Consider the following 21232-nt stretch of genomic DNA (forward strand, 5'->3'; position numbering starts at 1 on the left):
GGAAGGGTGTGGCCAGCATCCTTCAAAGTTTGTCTGAAGGAAGGAGGTGCCCACCATTCTTGAAAGGTCACCAGAAGGAAGTGAGGTGGCCCTCACACTAGACATGTCTTCCAGGGTAAGGGGGTGGGCACCGGTCTTCTGAGGGTAAGGGGTGGCCCCATCTTTGAGACGGAACGGGAGGGGGCTGGCTATCATCCTTGAGTTGTCTTCTGAAGGAAAGGGGGGGCCAGCAGAGGCGCCAGAGTGGAGAACTATTTCATATCTAAAAGTGTCCCTACCTAGGCAATTCCTTATTTTTGCATCCTCGTGCCCTAATCTTTTGACCAATTTTCAAATTTGGAAGCACAATATGTCACCATAACTAGTAAATTAGAGTGACCAAGGGATGAGCTGAACCCAAAATTTAACTTTTTCTTATTTACTTTTGTCTTGAGGAGAAGAGGATGGGGAAGCACTGCAATCCTATTTTTAACTGTTGTGTACATTTTTATAACAGGGAAAAAATACCAAAAGGATCAGAAGAAACTGCACCAACTACTTGCATTGGTTCATATTTATATCCTGATAATATGGAATAGCTATAAAGATTATCATTACTAGCAAAAGGTCTTCATCACAGTGTATGTGGCTCAAATGTCATTCTCATCCTTGTCTCTTCTTCTTGGACGAGACAGGGCACTGGAATATCCATTGGAACAGCCAACGAACAATGTAGCTGTGGCAATCACACCGGTGTGCAGGAAGTGGAGGTTGAGTTATTTTTATCTATTTATTTATAAAGTGCAGGACCTCTAAAAGGGGTTCTCCGTGATATATAACAAGAGAAAACCATGACAAAACAAGCACTGACAAAACCAACCGTTTGGCAGCCAAACCTGCTGACTTTGCCAATGCTTGTTAATTAATTGTGGCCATAGTACAGAGCTCAGAAGCATGTCTGAAAACAAATGCACACACGTGTCTTCTATGCATTCATGTTCTCTTTCGATTAAAAGGCATGAAACATAATAGCATATCAGAAAAGTGAATGATGAATACATCACTTGAAAATATGCTGCTTTTTAGATATTTTTCAGATGTTTTGACTAAATTTACTTGCAGTGCAATGAGAAGGCACGTTCTGTAACTCATGGCAAGTGCCTGATGCAGCATGACTTGCTGCTTTCTGAGCTGGTTGACTTGTGTCAACTACCCTCGCCACCCGTGTCACAACTCCGCTTTTGCGAAATCATGCAATAGGATCACGCTGCAATTGCATCACAATGGATTGTGTCCTCACAGCCGAGGATGGAGTTGAAGTGAGGGTGGGGAAGTTGTAACATTAAAAGAATAAAATGTTGACATTTCAGCCCTTAGAACAAGAGGTACCACCAGGAGTCTGGAGGGATGCCCCAGCCACCCTCAGCAACCCGTGGCTCTCTCCCAGTTTCGAAACTCAACCGGTATTACTCTAGAAATGCACCGCTGTCCGCAGATGTCGCGCAGAAGATGAATGGGTTCATCAAGACCCTGCTGGCAACACTTCGTGCAACCAGGGCAGAGGAGGCATGTACTGTGCTGCCCTGGTGGACTAGAGCCCCCCACATTTAGAGATATCTGCCTGCCTGGAAGAGATCTTTGCGTCTTCAGCGGACCGGTCGAAGGCACTGAAAGATTGCAGGGCACAGTCATGTTTCGTGTGGTCACCCAGCAAAATATTTTGTTTTGCAAAACCAAACTCAATACAGGAGTTTGCTTTTGTGAGAAAAAAAATAATCTAAAGGCCCTTTTATTTGTTTTTTCGTCAGGGAAATGGGTGTCATTCAGTGGGAGTCATTTTTACAGACTTTTCCTGACAGCTCGGAACAGAAAAGAAAGTACCTCAGAACATCTGGCCTAAACGGGGCAGCCGTTCTGATGAGCTTCAGGATTTAAGTTCTGTACATGGTGTTATATGGATTGCGCTGGAGAAGTCAGCGGGGGTACGCCAGCCGAAACATGGCGGTCCATCCAACTCTAAACAGACCGTCAGTTTGGCAGACAGGGTACTCCGCCATGCCAGTTCTGGAATACCCTGCCCCCCAAATTCTAAATGAGGCTTGAACTATTTTAGTCACAAGCGAAAAAGACCTGCTTTGTTGTTGCACTCTCGGGTACGTGTCTTATAGTTACTCGAATTTAAGAGCTCCACCCCTTACACCTATTCCATAAGCTAAGTACAACCACTATCCTAGCAGCTGGCAGTCTTAAAGAGACGTTGGCCTCGGTGTGAATAAAAATGCATGCATGCTTCAGGCGCCAAAAACCCTATAAGGCGGTGCTCTGCTGAGTCACACGCGTGGCGGCAGAGCTGTATAGACTTGTGAAAAACTAGCAGTGCCAACAAGAGTAGAGTAGGACAACCTGGCGAGCAGAGATCCTTTGCTTTACAAGAAGGGTGACACAAAACCTCTTTAGCACCACCCTCTGGTTCATTGATGACAGTAAGGTTTTACAGCACGGAATCTGCAGAGGGTGACTGATGGTGGGGTGGTAGTGACAACTGGCAGTGATACTACCGCGCATCAGCAGGGCTCATGTCCTCACTGCCGACACATCCTATAAGGTTAGTCATCCGTCCGCCCTGGAGGCACCTCAGAAGACATCGGCATATGAAGGGGTTTCGGTACGTCACTGCTCTTTGGTGTCGGTGTTTGGATGACAAAGAATGTGTCACACATGTATGTACTTTAAAGCATGGGAACGTCAATTGTGAGTGTGAGATAGTGACCAAGCACTGAGGAAAAAGAACATTCAAGAGGCAAAACCATGTTCAAGTGCAAAGGGCAGGATAACAATAGCCCAACTTCAATCAGATGCAATCTGGGCATGTTAATTGCCTCACAGGTTGTCTGACCACAGGAGAGTTCAGATGAGTCTGACAAGATTCATATCCCGCCATGACTTCGATATTCAACATTATAGCCGTCTGCCGAAAAAGCTCATGTCTGATGAGGTCAGTGGCTGATAGCCAGGTGCTGCTTGACGGAGTAGGTTTAGAAAACACAAGGGAACCCAATATGCAATTGGTCAGGAACATTGGGTGCGTATATAATTTCTAAAGACAGTGGTCCCTAGACAATCAGAATACTACTCATAAATATAGACTCAGTCAGTGCTATATTCTTTGTCCAGCCGGACAGATTTTTAATATACAATGATTGTATGACATAAACTAAGAAGAATCCAAGTGGGACACAACCTGCGTCCTACTAACATAAACAAACATTTAGGGAATGATTCAGGCAAGGCGGGCGTGTCTGCATAAATGTTTAAAGAGATTACAGACTGATTAACGTGGGGACACTATTACACATTTGACATCACAGTATGGTATATGCATATGGTGTACATGATGTCGACGGCGTTTCGATCTCTTGTGTTATAGTGGGATCATCATCAGGACACTTTTAGTTATCATGCCTGTGTACATATAGTAATTGCTGATAAGAGCCAGCCATAAGAGACGCTTGTGGTTCTCCTGCGAATGAAGGAAGTGCGCAAGAGCGAATAAGGCGCAAGTTTAATGAAAGGCTCCAATGGGTTCAAGCAGGGATCTGCGTGCGGTAGGCGAATACCGGGAGATAACAATTTAGATCACGTTGGGCACCGGGAATTGCTATGCGGAGGATTGATATTCCTGCTGAGGTGCAAAACTATACTCCAATTTATGCATCGGTCGTGGTCCTGAAGTGGGAGTTCCGAGGGATTCTCGGCTCCTGTCTGCGATGTGCGGTCCCGACGGCGAGCAACCCGAGTCGACTCCGGAGGAGCCGAGAATCCCTCGGAACTCTCCCACTTCAGGACCGCGACCGTTGCATAAATTGGAGTATAGTTTTGCACCTCAGCAGGAATGTTAATCCTCTGTGACCTAAATTGTTATCTCACGGCATTCAACTACCACACGCAGATCCCTGCTTGAACCCATTGGAGCCTTTCATTTAACTTGCGCCTTATTCGCTCTCGCTCACTTCCTTCATTCGCAGGAGAAAGACAAGCGCTTCCTACACTTGGCTCTTATCGGCAATTACTATATGTACACAGGCATGATAACTAAAAGTGTCCTGATGATGATCCCACTATTAACTTAAGGGATCGAAACGCCTGCGACATAATATACACCATATGCATATACCATACTGCGATGTCAAAAGTGTAATAGTGTCCCCACGTTAATCAGTCTGTAATATCTTTAAACGTTTATGCAGACACGCCCGCCTTGCCTGAACCCTTCCCTAAATGTTGTTTGCTTAGGTTAGTAGGATGCAGGTTGTGTCCCACGTGGATTCTTCTCTTACTTTATGTCATACAATCATTGTATATTAAAAATCTGTCCGGCTGGACAAAGAATATAGCACTGACTGAGTCTATATTTATGAGTAGTATTCCGATTGTCTAGGGACCAGTGTCTTTAGAAATTGCTTGACGGAGTACTGCAGACACCTGCCTGGTACCTAAGATGGAATCTCAAATCGCAGTGCAGGGCAGTGCAAATTACAGCCCAGCCAAAGACTTCAAACCAAAGATGCCCACACATAGTTCGGGACCCAAGAAGATCCCTCATCTATCAGAGCTCGTCAAATAGGATCAAATGCAGAAGAAATCCGCGCCCAGTAGCCTTGGAATGAAGTCCAGTGTGGCTTGGAAAACCGAGATTTCATGGATTTACCGGTTCCTCCAGCCTTCAGCCAAATTGTCTAGTTTGCCCACAAGGTCAACTAAGCTCTAAGACCCCAGCTCGAGGCCCCCGCTTTCTCCAGCAGGGCACCCACAATCTGGACATTTGTTCTGCAGGATGCTAGGAAAGCACAGGGAAGTTGTGCGTGTCCATTTCCATGCTTAACCTATGCACAGCTTTGTTTTAACAACCTGTGAAGCAGTTTCTGAAGTGAACCACGTCATAGGAGAGCCAACAGTGTTGCTCCACGGTCTGCCCTCTCTTTCCTGACTTCTCGGCTGCTGGTGCATCACCATGGAGCAGGAAAGAACAGCAGCAGGCAGTGCCAGGGGCTGCACACCTGCACCTTGGAGCCACAGGGAGCCTTTGTGGTGAAATCTTGGGATGAAAGCAACAACGCTCCAGGCCCTGCACTTGGCTAGAAGCACCCTGCAGTAACACTCCCTCAAGTGCAGGAGTAAGTCTGGCTGGAACAAGAGTTTCAGAAGGGAGGCGAGACTATACGCAGTAGGTACTTCTAGTAATGCAGCAGCTGGACCCTCTGCTTCGAAATGGAAGGCGTGATCCTCCATCTGCTCACATCACTGACTGTCTATGGATCACCTGTCAATCATTCCAAACCTGCGATTTACATTTGTGAAAAAATATTTAACCTCAAGAATAAAAGTGATCTGGTCTTATGCACGCACTTTAATGATTGACAGCTGAGGAGCTGTGCATGCTGTAAAAAGGTTTTCCAAATTACGAACTGCTGTTTTAGCAACAGAGCCAGTATTCATGATCCATATTTGTTGATCGCCTCGCCAGCTTTGTGAATTGCCATTTTGACAACAAATAGCCTTGTGTTCGACCTACCGCCAGAGGCGCAACATAAAATGAGTTCTTATGCACAAAGAACTTTCTTGTGCGCCCTCAATAAAATGAACAAAAACAAAGCAAAAACAACTTGTGTGACGACCGGTCTGATTCGCATGTGATTGCCGAAACCAAACCACCACTGCCATGAAAAGAGGCCAGGGCTCGGTTTGTTTCATAAATGCAAATAAAGACACACTCCACAACTCCAGGGACCCCACTAAAGAAGGAGGGTACTTAAAGAAAGCAATGCTCAGTGCAATGCTATTCTGCGTTGGCCTCAAACCGCGTGACTCTCAGCTCCCGACCCTAGGGACCCCACAAAAGAAGGAGGGTACTTAAAGAAAGTAATGCCGCTGACCGCGGCCCCCGCAGGGGGCCAATAGGCGATCGGCGCCTTAGTGCCCCCGGGGCACCGGTCACCCCTCCCCACCCCCTCCCAGGGGAGGGGACGGGGACGCCGACCAGAGCCCCCCTCCTCGGGCTGGCCGGAAGTGACACGCAATGCGTGTCACTTCCTGGCCCTGGTGTGAGGGGGAGGCTATTTAGCCTTCCCCCACCCTTCCTGGCGACCTCTTTGTCGCCCACCTCGCCTTTTGTGCAACATCGGTCGTGGTTCCCGTCTCATTGCATGGGGCGTCGTCTCGTCGCTGTGACCTAGCACCTACGGTGAGTCTTGCTGTCCCACTCCGCCCCGGCCCCGTCCCTGGGCAGTACCAGGTCGACGGGGCCCTGTGGCTCGGATGGCCACGGGCGGAGGGGGCGCAAGATTAGGGCGAGGGTGGCGATTTACTAGAGTCTGCCGGCAATGCAGCAGGAATAGGGGCACCGATGTGTGTTGAAAGGGCCATAGCCTGACTGGCAAAGCATCAGAGGGCGCACGATAAGGTAGCGGGAGCGATGCCCGCGAGCCTCGGTTTGGCAATCCACCCCCCCCCCCCTGCCTCGAGTTGGGTCTGGGGGGTTGATGCCAGGCGTGTAGCCTCGAGGGCTGGGGGAGTGTGCTTTAGCGTTACCGGGCAGTGTTCGGTTCCTCCGCTGCCGACGCTGCATGTAAGAAATTGTTTAACTTTTTCGCGCTATTTTGACGCGGGGGAAATATCAAGTCTCGGCGCAGGCTCAACGGCCAGTGAATCTGGGCCCATCGTAACGTAACTGGGGCTCAAGTGAAGCACTCCAATACCTTCGGGTCAAGATAGTTGCGCGACTGGAATATCACTCATTGCAACGCGGAAGGTAAGGGGAAAGACGCCCGCACGCTAATTAATAACTGGGCATTGCTGATGATATCGGGTAATCGCCGCTATGTGCTCATGGGCAAGTCCTTTAACCCCCACCCCATGCCCCGAGGTCTGGTTCGGGTGGGGCCTCTAGGAGGTTGTCCGTCGGCCGCGTTGCCGCTAAAGGCACGGTATCGCAGGCTGCTAGCCTAGTGGCGGCGCCAACACCCTGTGATCCTGGCCTAATGATTTAATTTATTGCCTGTGAGTCGTGTGGGTCCGGGTGGGGCATGGAAGATGTGGTCCGCCGGCGGCGCTGCCGCCGAATGTGCTGCGAGCATGGTGGTGGCGGCACCATCCGGCGATCCTGGGCAAATCATTTAATGTATTTCACTGGGCGTCGAGTGTGTCCGAGTGGGGCCGTGAAGATGGGGTCCGTTGGCGGCGCTGCCGCCAAATGTGCGGGAATGCAAGTTGCGCGTCTCGTGGTCGCGTCACCAATGGTGTGATCTCTGGCAAATCATTTAATTCGGCCCCCCTTGGTTCAGCGCGGGTAAAGGCACTGTGGCCTAATGGTTAAGGTCTGAGACTATTATTCGAGGTCACAGGTTCCATTCATATTGATTCTTACAATACGCGCTACCCCCTTTCATGTGCATTGCGGGGCATTTAAGACAAAAGATGGCCATTTCTTTAAATAATCCCTCCGTTGGGTCCAGGTGAGCCTTCGAGGATGTGGCCCGTCGACTGCGCTGCTGCAAAAAGGGCGAGAATGCGGGCGGCGAGCTGCGGGGGGTCGCGGCAATGACAGAAACAGCTTGATGCAGGTGGCCTGCTCACCAGGCGCAGTCCAGAGGTGGCATCTTTAATACGTGTCTTGCGCAGAGAACTAATTATACAGCACGTTTAGCAGGGTAAGCAAGGGCAAGTGAGGATGCACTTTCTTTATCAGGTGCAAAGGCAATTCCGACCCCCGTGTCGCCTTTTCATGCTTGTTTTAGGGAGAAGGCATTTGCCCCCCCCCCTCGGGTGCACGGCCGCTGGGGGCGTGGGGAACATGCGGCGGGCCGCGTGGTCCTGGGCAATGGATGCGCTGCCACTGAATGCGTGAATGCGTAATGTAAACAATGTACTAGTTAAAGCGCTTCAATGCCTTCCAGACCTCCTCCTGCCCATGCATCGGCCGCAGCGAGATAGAGGTTGGCGGCCGCATCGAACTAGGGTTCAGGGGGTTTCGCGGGCAAGGTCTAAACCTTCCACTGCCCAAGCGTCGCCGCAGCGTGATTCAGTGTAGGGTAGGCGCTCATTACACACTGTATCGATCGTGTGTCCGTCGGCCTTTTGCCTGCGGGGCATACTTCTCAATGGCGGCGGCCCTCGCGAGCAAAGTAAATGAATGGGGGTGCGATGGCAAAGAAGCCGCACACCCTGCGCCGGGGGAGCCGTTAGGAGATTAGCGTCGGTTCACGGCCCTAATACACCAGCACTGCAAGGCTGGGAGCTGCCTGGGTCCCCGCGGATCACGGGCGATGCAACCCCTGTGGTGCTCCCTGGATAAGGTTATCGCCCCCCCTCTCGTCGGCTATGCTGCCGTTGAGGGCGGGGGGGGGCATGCAGTGGGCTGCGTGCGGTAGGCGTGGTGACCTGCAGAGGTAGGGTAGTCCGACGACTGCGAGCTGGACGCTGGTTTAGGGAAGTGAGGTTCCGCCCCTTGAGGTCGCGTCCGCATTATGCGATTGCGGGTATTACTGATTCCCGCACCTCAATGGATAATTGGTACGAATCTTGTAAGCTCCCCGTGCTTAAATGTGTAATGTAAATAAGGTGCTCATGTAAAGTCCTCCAATACCTTCCGGTCGAGTTCGCGCTATATAAATATGCAACATGTAATTGCTAGCCTCCTATAAGGCAGATACATGACACAAGTACATGCATTGTTCACATTACGCGATTGCAGGCATTACTAAACCCCCCGCACCTCAATGGTTAATCTGGTGCGGTGTTCGCGTGATTTGGCACGGGGATCGTGTTATATGGTACGAATCGCTTGCGCTCCCCGTGCCTGCATGGTGTACTGTAAATACGGTGCTCATGTAAAGCGCTCCAAGACCTTTGGCGTTGAGTTCGCGCTATACAAATATGCAACATGTATGGGCTGGCTTCCTATAATGCAGACACATGATACAAGTGCATGTATTATTCACAAGAATTTGCTCGTGCCCACATTCGCGCGCATCAGGTGATTCTGGGCATTACGACACCCCCTGCACCCGAATGGGTTATTTGGTCGGTGCTCGTGTCCGACGCTCTAATAATTTCGCGCGCATTACGGTTTGAGCTAATCACTAATCCACCGTGCCCGAATAGGTATGCTAATACGGGGCTCATGTACTGCACTCCAATACCTTCGGGCGGGTCACGCTGTGACTCCGGGCAGATAATTTAATATCCACGTGCCCGATGATGTATGTATATACGATGCTCACGAACTGCGCGCCATTACCTTCGGATCGAGTTCGCGCTGTGGTTGTGACGCTGGGCAAATCACTGATCACCCCATGCCCAGATATGCATGCGTGCTGCTGGGCCTGGTCTACCTGGGCCCCCGAGGGTCGCGAGTTTTGGCGGCTCATGATCCCACTCCGTGCCCGAATATGTATGTAGATACGGGGCGTACGGACTGCGCTCCATATACCGTCGGACGAGTCGCGCTGTGACGCCGGGCAGATCACTTAATCTCCCCGTGCCCGATTATGTATGTAAATACGGTGCTCATGAACTGCGCGCCAATACCTTCGGATAGAGTTCGCGCTGGGTTTGTGACGCTGGGTAAATCAGTGAATATCGTCATATGATCTCACTCCCGTGCCCGAATATGTGTGTAAATATAAAAGCAACACTGTGCACACGTTAAAGTCTGCGAAACAGTTGGTTGCCTGCCCTTGGATCGCCCGTAAGATAACCCACCCATTACATATTTTGCAATTATGTAATAAACCTGCAGCATTGTTACCCAACACCAACTGTCTTGTGTGTGTCATTTTGGGGTAACCTACGATGGGGGAAGGGGGGACAGCGGGGTGCCCCTGGGGGTACTATGCTCAGTGCGATGCTGTCCTGCGTTGGCCTCAAGCCGCGTGACTCTCTGCTCCCGACCCCAGGGACCCCACAAAAGAAGGAGGGTACTTAAAGAAAGCAATGCTCAGTGCGATGCTGTTCTGCGTTGGCCTCAAGCCGCGTGACTGTGCTCCCGACCCTAGGGCCCCACAAAAGAAGGAGGGTACTTAAAGAAAGCAATGCTCAGTGCCACGCGGTCCTGCGTTGGCCTCAAGCCGCGTGACTCTCTGCTCCCGACCCTAGGGACCCCACAAAAGAAGGAGGGTACTTAAAGAAAGCAATGCTCAGTGCCACGCGGTCCTGCGTTGGCCTCAAGCTGCGTGACTCTGCTCCCGGCGCATACGATGCTGTCGGTTTGTGGAATGTCGATTCGTGCTATGTAAGCACTGCTTGTGTGTTTTTAACGCTCTTTGTTCATCTCCAGTTCTGCAAGCCCAGAGTAATCTGCAACAACCCGGAATTTTTCAATGTGAATGCCATAACAATGACCCATCCGCAAGAAAACCACAACCACACCTCTGTGGGTCAAGAAAGGTAAAGATGGGACTTGAAGAGCGATACGTGGGGGTGGCGAAAGGTTTATGGGCTTTCAAGAAACAATGCGGACATAAATAAAACAAATTGGTAAATTGTTTTTGTTGTGGGATTTGATATTATCACATAGATCCCGGCGTAAGGTGAACCCAACCACAGGCCAGGGTTGGATTGGGGAGGGGGGGCACAATTAGGCCCTGCAGCCAAAACATGGTGGTCTGCATTCATAGATCGCAACCATTTGCAGTACACCGCGAGGTTAGGATCATGGGGCTAAATGCTGGCAAGCATTGGCAGTAATACAAGTATTTTAAAGGTTACGGGGCCAGCACCTAAATAGTAAATTAACATTCCAATGGAATAATAGATACGTTGAAAGCACAAAATTATCAAAAATACCAGGAACTCACTTTTAATTGCTTTTGTATCCATACAGTTCCTGTGGGTTTTTTTTTTAAATTAATGTTTGCATAGAACTAGACTGCCTTGAATACTCCCCCTGGGCTTTTTCGATGTTCATTTTATTTTTTACAGCACTTCAGAGAGGCTCTCCAATACTCAGAGACTGGTAACACGGCATTGTTTTGTTTGTTTTGCTTTCGGCTAGCATCACGTGTATGTTCTGAGAAAGGGGATGATGCTAGTGTGTAATGCTAAAATAAAAATAAATATTGTCACTTTCCTTGCATGCAGCACAAACTTGGCCCACAGGCAATGGAGCCCTTTACCTGAGCGGCAATGGAGCCCTTTACCTGAGCACCAGATAACATTACAGAGGGTCATATTCTTTTTTTTTAGGTTCATGTAGATTAAGTGGTTTGCCCAGAATCACAGGATGGTGAGCCTGCGCTGGGACTTGAACCTGGTTTCCCAGTTTCAAAGGCCACAGCCTTACTGTTGGCTGCAGTAATTGAGATCTGGCAGGCAAAGGAGAACAGAAGACACGGAGTTATCTCCGCCTGTTGCGTGGAGTGGAGGGGGGGGACAAAAATACACTGAGAAGCTCCCTCGATGGCCCACACCAACCCCCCCCCCTTCAGTCCTCTCTCCTGCCCTAGTGCACTGCAAAGCAAGTTCTAATAGCTTCCCCTCAGCAGCTCCTTGAGGCGGCTCTCACACCTGGAGGGAGCAGAGGGCAGCAACACCTCATACTGTGATAGATGGGGCATGCCACCGTCATTCTGCCTCTGACATAGGGTGCTGGTCTGACTTCATGTGCATGGGGTCAGCTGAGTATGTGTTTGTTAAGGTGGTTACAACATCCTTTCATGTTGTGCACCAAGGGTGGACTACGTGGTAGACACATAAAACGGCCCACAAACTGACCATAGCGGTACAAAAGGGGGTGGTGATGGACGGAGCATCAGAACCAATCAAACACTCACACCGCTTTGTTCACCATAAGTTGGCAGGGTATGCTCAGACGTGAGTCCCTTGCTCACTTTGCCACTAGATTCAAGCAATCCTGGCTGAAGACGGCTGAAATGCCAGAAACCGGTCCTAGGAAGCTTGTTTCCGGTCCAGGGAAGGCATGGCTTGGCTTGGCAGTTGGGGCTGGACTGTTCCCATGAGGCACAGGGTCAGACTGATTTGCATATGGCCATGTCTGAACTGGGGTGGCAGAGTGGGCTAAAGAACGGTGATGGATCAAACCCGGATCTGTTGACTGGGTGTAAGTGTTTGATTGGTTCTGATGCTCCGTCCATCACCACCCCCTTTTGTACCACAAACTGTCCATAGCCAGAGGCCCATCGGCTGGTGGCCGATTGCCCGCCTTGCCAATCCGAGGCTGGCTCAGGTGCATGCTCAGCTCTGGAGGGAATAATTACTCTAGTAGGAATGACATGCAGGGTCGGACTGGCCATTTATTCCATCGGGCATTTACCCGGAGGGCTGGAGCCGGAGAGGTGGTTTCTGAAGGCTCAGAGCAGCTGCTGGCACCACTTTCTTCAGCGCTGAGGTTTACAGCAGCAGGAGAGGGAGATAGATGCAGAGAGAGAGGGGGGGGCTGGGGGAAGAGTAGGCAGAGATCAGAGTGGGAGAAAAGGAGAGAGGGATGGGTGGGTGGAAAGGGACACGATGAGGAGTGGGGCTGGTTACTAGAGTGGGGCTGGTTTGACAATTCAACAAGCTGAGTTTGGATCTGGGTTGAACCATGTGGTCATGTGGCTATGCGACCGAGTACTAAGAAATATATCTCTGCCTCGATATAGACCCCAGCAAGGGCTGAGGCTGCCTAGGCAGGCCATGGGATTGCTTCCAATGGTAGAGTCCCCCTTATGATGTGCCAAGAATTAGAAGCCTTAGTCTAATCGTTCTTGAACACCTAGAACACATGGATTCAACATCTTTAGAGCGGCCAAGGCATGGCGACTGGAAGGTCTAGGGACACCCACAAAATCTTCACAACCATCTCCAACGCTCTACCCATCCCATTCACACATAGCATTTTGCTCCAGAAATGTGTGCAAATGGTGTGGAAAAGTTGCAAACATGCGCTTTTTTTCCAGCAAGGTAAAGGAGTTCCGTGGCAAAATAAAAAAAATCTCTTTATAGTTCATAGAGCAAGAAATTGAAAAAGAAATGTTCCTGTGACATTACAACTGTATTATGCCTGCACGAGCGTGTTTGAAGTAAATGCTGCAGAGGAGAAGCACCCATGGGAATCTCGGTGTTTAAGAAGCTAGAAATCTACTCGAATCATAGGCGGAAGGCGTTGGTTCGTAGCCGTCTCAAGAATCTACGCCTATTCTATCTTGGCGGGCAAGTATCAAAAGCAATGAAAGACACAACTGTGCTTCGGCCTGCATGCCTGCCACTTCCGGTGCGAGACCGTGCTCTGCCCACACACATCTGGGTATTCAAGCCAACCAGAGACTTTTAAATCAAACACATATTTGAATCACAACCAGAGCAAATGGGTTGAATCAAATGTACACTTGGGAGCTGAACTGGAAATGTGAGTTCCATGGCAGGGAACCAAAACTGTTGTGCTGAGCTGTTGTGTTGTCCTTCCATCACTTTTGACAAATTAGAACACACTTTTATTTGTTTACTCTAATCCTCTCAGGGTCAAAGCATTGCAAAAAGGACAGCCAACAAGGCCAAACACAACTTTGGCAAGAAAAGATGCTGGAGGATTAACTGTTCAGCTAGAAGCACTAAGACTCTGACCTGAAGTGCACTCCAAGTGACATACCATAGAGTGTATTTGTGCCAAGCAGGTACCAAGACAAGACTAATCTTGATGTATAAGAATGAGAAGAGGCATCTCTAATGGACGGGGAGTTAAAATGGCAGCATTGAGCAGTGCCACGTGATCAGGAGGCAGGCAAGACCTTAATATTCAGAATAATTCACAGCATCATCCCCCTCTTTGCTGGGAGACAAAAGCAGGGCCAGAATTACACTACATGCAAACTACAAAGAGAGCCACCGTGATAGAGAGAACACTCAGGCGGACATGTTTATGTTAGTAGAGGCAAAGAATTACTGTAAATTGCTCGTTCACCTGCCCTGCTAACTTTACAGGCTGTACACTACCTGCCCGTGAGGTAATTGTGGCACTCACCCACCCTGTTTAGGGTGGTACAACTGGCACTAGTTTTCCCTACTCGGGACTGACATACCAGGTATGTCAGTCACGATCTTGGAAATCAAACAGTGATGCACAGCAAGATTACTGCCAGGGCTGCAGGGCCATTAGGAGTTTGCTGTTAAAAGAATGGGTGGGGTCCAAATAACATGGCGCCCACTCAGCTAATACTCCTACCATCAGAATCACCACCGCATGAGTGGTACCTCTGAAGAAGCATCGATTCCCACCCCCACTGACCCGGAGTGTCACCCGCCGGGGTGTGAATGAGACGGCTTGTGCACATTAGTTGTAAGTTTTAAAGAGACCTTGCTCACCCTAAAGCATTACACAGAGATGAAATGTCAACAACAAACAAACAGCTCATGGTGGAAGGACAAGCGCGTGCCATTCCACAACTCATAAAGGAAGAAGATAATAGCCAGATTTTTAGCAGTAAGTGGAAACATAAATGATGGACACAAAGTTGAATACATAGAAAAGGGCACCTCTACGACTCACTCAAACTCACTACACTTGTGACTGAACTGACCTGAGTGGGTTTGACAAAGTAAAGTGAAATGTGATGTGTTCAGACGGAATTAAAGAGCCGCTCATTTCTCAATTTTTTCTTCTAGGCAAGCTTAGGCACTAAAACAAACTTAGCTGTACCATTTTTGGGATTTCTACTAGGAGGCGATTTCTTAGATGCAAATATAATATCAAAGGATTTAGACATATCTTGTTGCTGGGCGTAATTTGCTGCATGTAATAGGCAATTCAGATAGTTTTCCATCTTGTCCTGGTAAGCAGGGGTCATCAGAAATGACTTAGACCCATCACAGTGCACCAATATCAGGGCCTTGGATGCTGGGAAACTAAGCTTAAGGTTATATCTGTAATCAAGGTCATGCGAATGAATATTAGGCAGGGTTACTGTCAGGTTACTAGTTTTTTTTTCTTTTTACAAATGTTCTCCCTTTGGGCCCTGCCCAGTTGGGCTGGACCACTCACCCACCCCATGCCCACCCAACCCTCCCCCGTGGTTGGCAATAAAAGACTTATTTGATTTTGTTTGAATTCTGTCTGGTTTCCCTTTTAATGATTTGCCCCCTTTTCTTCAATCCATATAGTCAATGGTGCCCACATTTTTAGACCCTTTGTTCGAGAGCGTAGTCCCCTATTTATATATATATAGCTTTTTCGAATAATAGTTTGCTAAAAAACGAGATAACCATTTCTGAAACGAGGGAGGGTTAGGGTCCAACCATGCGGCTGCAAGACATAACCGTAGTATCGCCATACCAATGAACAGCAATAAAGACATAACCGTAGTATCGCCATACCAATGAACAACAATAAAGACATAACCGTAGTATTGCCATACCAATGAACAGCAATAAAGACATAACCGTAGTATCGCCATACCAATGAACAGCAATAAAGACATAACCGTAGTATCGCCATACCAATGAACAGCAATAAAGACATAACCGTAGTATCGCCATACCAATGAACAGCAATAAAGACATAACCGTACTATCGCCATACCAATGAACAGCAATAAAGACATAACCGTAGTATCGCCATACCAATGAACAGCAAAAAGACATAACCGTACTATCGCCATACCAATGAACAGCAATAAAGACATAATCGTAGTATCGCCATACCAATGAACAGCAATAAAGACATAACCGTAGTATCGCCATACCAATGAACCGCAATAAAGACATAACCGTAGTATCGCCATACCAATGAACAGTAATAAAGACATAACCGTAGTATCGCCATACCAATGAACAGCAATAAAGACATAACCGTAGTATCGCCATACCAATGAACCGCAATAAAGACATAACCGTAGTATCGCCATACCAATGAACCGCAATAAAGACATAACCGTAGTATCGCCATACCAATGAACAGTAATAAAGACATAACCGTAGTATCGCCATACCAATGAACAGTAATAAAGACATAACCGTAGTATCGCCATACCAATGAACAGCAATAAAGACATAACCGTAGTATCGCCATACCAATGAACAGCAATAAAGACATAACCGTAGTATCGCCATACCAATGAACAGCAAAAAGACATAACCGTACTATCGCCATACCAATGAACAGCAATAAAGACATAATCGTAGTATCGCCATACCAATGAACAGCAATAAAGACATAACCGTAGTATCGCCATACCAATGAACCGCAATAAAGACATAACCGTAGTATCGCCATACCAATGAACAGCAATACCTCTCCAAACTTCCCCTGAGTATTCTGGGCTACTAGTTTGAATGCCACCAGCAAGAGGGCATCTGACCATTAGTATGAAAGGGAAAATGCCACTTCACTTATGGTTTCAACATCCTCAAAATATTCGTGTAGGCACTGCGCCCTGACTGCAGTCTCTGATTTTGCATGAAAGGACAAACCAGATTTTGCTGCTCAAGACTAAACGGAACCTCTTCTTCAATGTTTGTATCGCAGGGTTGTTCTCTTTACAACTATAGTTAAAACAAATACCCATAGAAAACATGTGTAACAAAAAGTTTCTTTTTTCACATTAAAATTCTGATTTTTTTGTTTTTTATAATAGTTCAGGAAAAGTCTCTCACCTTACAAACACATTATCTACACTGATGCCAGCCAGGTGAACTATGGATGGCCCAAACCATTCTATTCTCACAGGCGCCCTCTGTCATTTAACCACACATAAGCAAGCCCAAACAATAGAAAAAACAATCAACTACCCCGCATTCTAGGAACTCACAGATTCAGGTTTGCTACTAATGCAGATCACTTGCAGGGGTATGGCAACTGCAGTTTTTGGAATGGTAGATCTAAAGAACAAGTTTTAGGCTTCTTAGTCAATGCCAAAGCACGAAGAACAGAGAGGGCAAATAAAATACAGACATGGATTGATCTAGAGCTAGAAGATGGCGGACCATGAAGGACCAGAGTATCTAAGAATACGCGTGTGTGCCACCATCATAGAGAACCAGAGGAGCTGAAAGAGGTCGCCTGAGCGTGCACAAAACTGCAGAATACAGTGAGAGAAGCGAAGAAGCAGCAAGCCAAGAGGGAAATCAGAGGGCACACCAGGTAGAGGACATTCTCAGTGTCCTCTGGTGGAACAAAACCTGAAGAGGAGCTGCAGTCACCTGCTTTGAAAGCTGATGGCCGAACAATACCTTGAGTTGTGCCAGAGCAAGGGGGAGCAAACAAAATTTACTACTTTTACGAGACAATGATCTAGAGGGAGATGCAGATAAAGGTGAAGAAAGAATAATACTCACTCACTCTGACCACTAGTTACACTTCCTCTCAGCATGTGTCCGCAAGATAAGACAATAGACAAAATATTCAATGGCAGTGCTGATAGGTCTGGCTGATAACTGACAATGCCTAGCAAGTGACTGTCGACTTCAGGCTCTCAAAAACTCATCATACATACACTCTGTCATTCATTCTTGCACTCACGCATCAATTCATCTATCCACTGACTCATGCTTCCTTTCACCCTCTCTTCAATCCACAATAAATAACAAACAGAAACTGAACAAGTATATGTAACAAAGAAAGACAATAAAAGTAGAAAAAAGAAACAAAACCAATCCATGGTTGGTGTACGCTTGCCATACAGAAGGAGTAAAACATGAAAGAAAATGTAGGGTGACCATCTTGAAATGGGTTTGTGAAGAGTTTATACATAGTCAAATAACAGTCAACTATTTTAGGGATTATTGGCTTTAACTTAATCTTTTCAAAATAAATAGGTCATACCTACTACCTTCGTCATAGCTAAAAAAAAACAGATCAAAGCGATTGCTGTGCACACAGCTTTTCCTATTGAACAATCAGTGCCATCGCCTTTATCATTTGCTTGTCACCATACCAAGTCAGGTCTATGGTATGGAGCATAAGCTTTCCCGCTAGGCCACCACCTGCCACACAGTCATAAAATATATACAAAATTGCAAGTGGCAAAATATTATGCAATCCCTCCTAAGAGGGCCTAATAAAGATCCTCACAGAGCAAATCGTCTATCGCTGGGGTTTGTTGGAGTGGATAACCGCTGTAACCAACACCAAAATCCAAGCCTGCTATCATGGAAATAAAGGCCTGTCTACAGGCTTTAACATAGTGTAATAAGAATCCACCCGTAAAGGCTCTTTGACTTTAACAAAAGTCTGTAACGAATAGTGAGGCCTTCTGCCTTTGTCGTAACTTTACATAATAAACAGATTAGGCAACTGACATGTTTTTCTCAATTAACCAATCAGAGCTAGTGCTTTTGTCATTAACTTGTTACGATAACGAACCCATATGCACTCGCTCACCCACAAAGAAAGCAACAGACAATTAGCCATAAAATTACAAATATGTGCAAAATTAAAGCTGACTAATCGATATATTAGATTAACATATATATGTTCACAGTGCACATATTTAACTGTTAGAGTTTGCCAGAGGGAGTAACCAAGACCAACCCATTTCCCTACTGTACCATTTCCAGGGCTCCATGTTATGGAATACCTATCTATAGGATGTAGCACAGCGTAAAAGGCGGAAAGAAGCCACCATTAAATGCCCATTGCCTTTAACAAATGTGTTCACAGTAAACAAGTCAAGCATACTGCCTTTTTCATTACATTTCACATACAAGTCAGTCTTGGTCACTGGTGTTTCACCAAACCCAACTCAGGGCTGATCTATTGATGTAGTGTAAACTTTTAATCAAAGCAAAACATGTAACCCAAACACACATATTCAGCTGAGGCACACACCTTCAGCCCAATCACAGGATTGTAGAGCGGAAGATTGTCCCGTAGTCAGAGCCTAAGCCCCTCTCTCAGTACTAGTTCTTAAAGCTCTTTTCCTGGTGATCATATAAGATCCCCTCACAGCTGAGATATCAAGTCAGACCTAGAAAATAGTGGCGTCATGTTTCTTCTGAGTTGCAAAACAGCAGATGTCACACAAAGCCACTAAATACACACCGAGAGACTTCTACAGGACATCACATCATCTGAGATCACAGAAAGCCAATAATTGCATGTTAGTGGTGCTTTGGCTGAACGTCAAAACAAGTGACCCCATACAAAATGAGTAAGTGCTCATCACCGAGGCGTCAGCTGAGTTGCACAAAACCACCTTATGGACGGTACGTCAATGCAATCCAGCCGCCAACCTGTGTCAGGTTTGGAAACTCACAACGAAACCTGAATGCCAACTAGCTTCTGTAGAATGGAACTCGTGCTGATGAGAAGCACAAACTGCACCAAAGGTCTGGGAGACTTTGTGGATATTGAACAAAGAAAGGGGATGTATTATACAATCTTCCAGGGATGACTCTAGTGACAGCTTAGACCTTCGTTAGGAGTGACCTCTGTTTACCGACCCCTGTGCATACCCCGGTTTGTGCCGGCATCAGAATAACAGGCGATGACGGGCTTTTCAGACCTAGTGGTAACCGGGTGCGATACAACCTGTACCCCAAGATACATTTCGTCAGGTGAAACCTGTTGTAATACACTGCGGAATGGCCCATGTATTGCTGCGGCCTGTGGGTTTTCATGTGGTAAACACCAGCATCCGCAGGGTATTACCCATTATTTGAGGAAAAATAGCAGCGGGTTTTATTTATCACACATGGTAATTTCTGGGGTACAAGATTTTTCTGGGTGCCATAAATATGAAACCACCTTCCACAGCACCCATAATTAGGGCCCTAGGCTATACCAGTATGACATCATCATAGTAAAGAGATCTAGCACTCCTGATACCACCCACAGGTACAGGCTCCCATACTGACCAGCATCGCATCCCTGATGAAGAAGATGGGGGTGTTGTTTCCAGTCAGATCCCAGATCCCATCATCGGTGTAGAACTTCACGGCGAACCCTCGGGGGTCACGTACGGTGTCAGCGGAACCCCGCTCACCAGCTAGGAGAACAAAAAGAATCAGCGCCCAGAGAAGAGCACACGTACCCCAAAACCTGAAGAGGAACACAACAAAGCAAGCCTGTTCCCATCAGGTAACATTCAAAGGAGTGCTCGGGTGCGGACCATCACCCTTTCACCCTCACCTTAAAGGCACCTGTCCAGCTCTCCCCAATAGGCTTCAGCCCCAACAATCACCTGCATGAAAACTAGAGGAAACCAGCAACATTGCAACTGGCTGTTAACAGAGTGAGCAGTGGCCACCTGTGGAAGGGAAAGAGAGACAGGACTCCACTCCTCCCACCAAGGATGGTCTCCACGGTCAATGACTGAGGTACAGCGTGGAGGGGGCAGGCACGACCACCGCTAGATCATGGCAGCAATTCCACTTCAAGCTTTCGATACACAGTCCCTAACCTAGTTGAACAGCTAACGATAGCCTAAGATACCACCACCAACCATCCCACTTTTATCCCACCTCTGCCCTCTTGAATAATGGTGGCCCGCAGAAAAATCTGAGAATGGGCAGCGCCAGGATACTCTCACAGGTGATAGTGCGCTTAACATAACATAACGTAGCGTAATGTAACATAATACATCTGATACAACACTTGTAATTAAAGTCAATATTTAAGGTACAAGAAGGTAATGCAAGTAAAAAAAGGGACATTTACAAAGCATTTAATCACGGTTCAGCCTTACCCACGGTGGAGCAGCGAACAGCAATTGGTGTCTTTTTCCCAACGCACTCAAACACCTTGGCCTTTGTGTACTTTGTGATGTCGTGTGTCACTTCAAAATAGCCGAACGCTCCTGAAATGAAAGAAACTGGCGTGGGTATCTCTGGAGGGCCCGATCCATGTTGTGTCATCAGCTGACATTTCATAGCTACTGTAATGACAAAAGCTCCCTTCTGTTGCTTTTAACTCCATAATTAAGTACAAGTTCGTTGAACTAAAAGTATCACTGTTAGTTAGGAGTCTTCGAAACGTCCTGCAAATATCGATTTTGCGATACGACTAATTAGCACATCAGTCGAAGCGCAAAATGCTGGGCCAAAGCAGCTTGATGGTTCAGCATTCGGAACCGCATTCATTGTACCCGCAGTATTACTTCCCACTGTTGATCTTGGCAAGGTCCAACACGTATCCATGTCGTCTTCTGCACACCTGGGCAGGCCTGAGAGATCTTTCATGCCCATGAAATGTGATGCAAACATGTACATTGGAAGCAAAAGAGATTTTCTGCTTAGTGCATCTGTGGTGAAGATAATGAGCATAAAC

General features: G+C 47.4%; 1 protein-coding gene across 1 annotated transcript in view; it reads right to left on the bottom strand.

The window, feature by feature from the left end:
- Positions 1 to 21232, bottom strand: part of LOC146859792 (catalase-like) — a 161914-nt gene that overhangs the window by 91333 nt on the left and 49349 nt on the right. Inside the window, exons 3-4 of the mRNA XM_085643514.1 lie at positions 20652 to 20762; positions 19822 to 19952 (exon numbers count right to left, since the gene is read on the bottom strand). Coding sequence (XP_085499640.1) covers positions 19822 to 19952; positions 20652 to 20762 — 242 coding nt within the window. The remainder of the gene's footprint in view (positions 1 to 19821; positions 19953 to 20651; positions 20763 to 21232) is intronic.

The sequence above is a fragment of the Triturus cristatus genome, chromosome 3_1 (genome assembly GCF_964204655.1).
Source record: "Triturus cristatus chromosome 3_1, aTriCri1.1, whole genome shotgun sequence".
Lineage (NCBI taxonomy): Eukaryota > Metazoa > Chordata > Amphibia > Caudata > Salamandridae > Triturus > Triturus cristatus.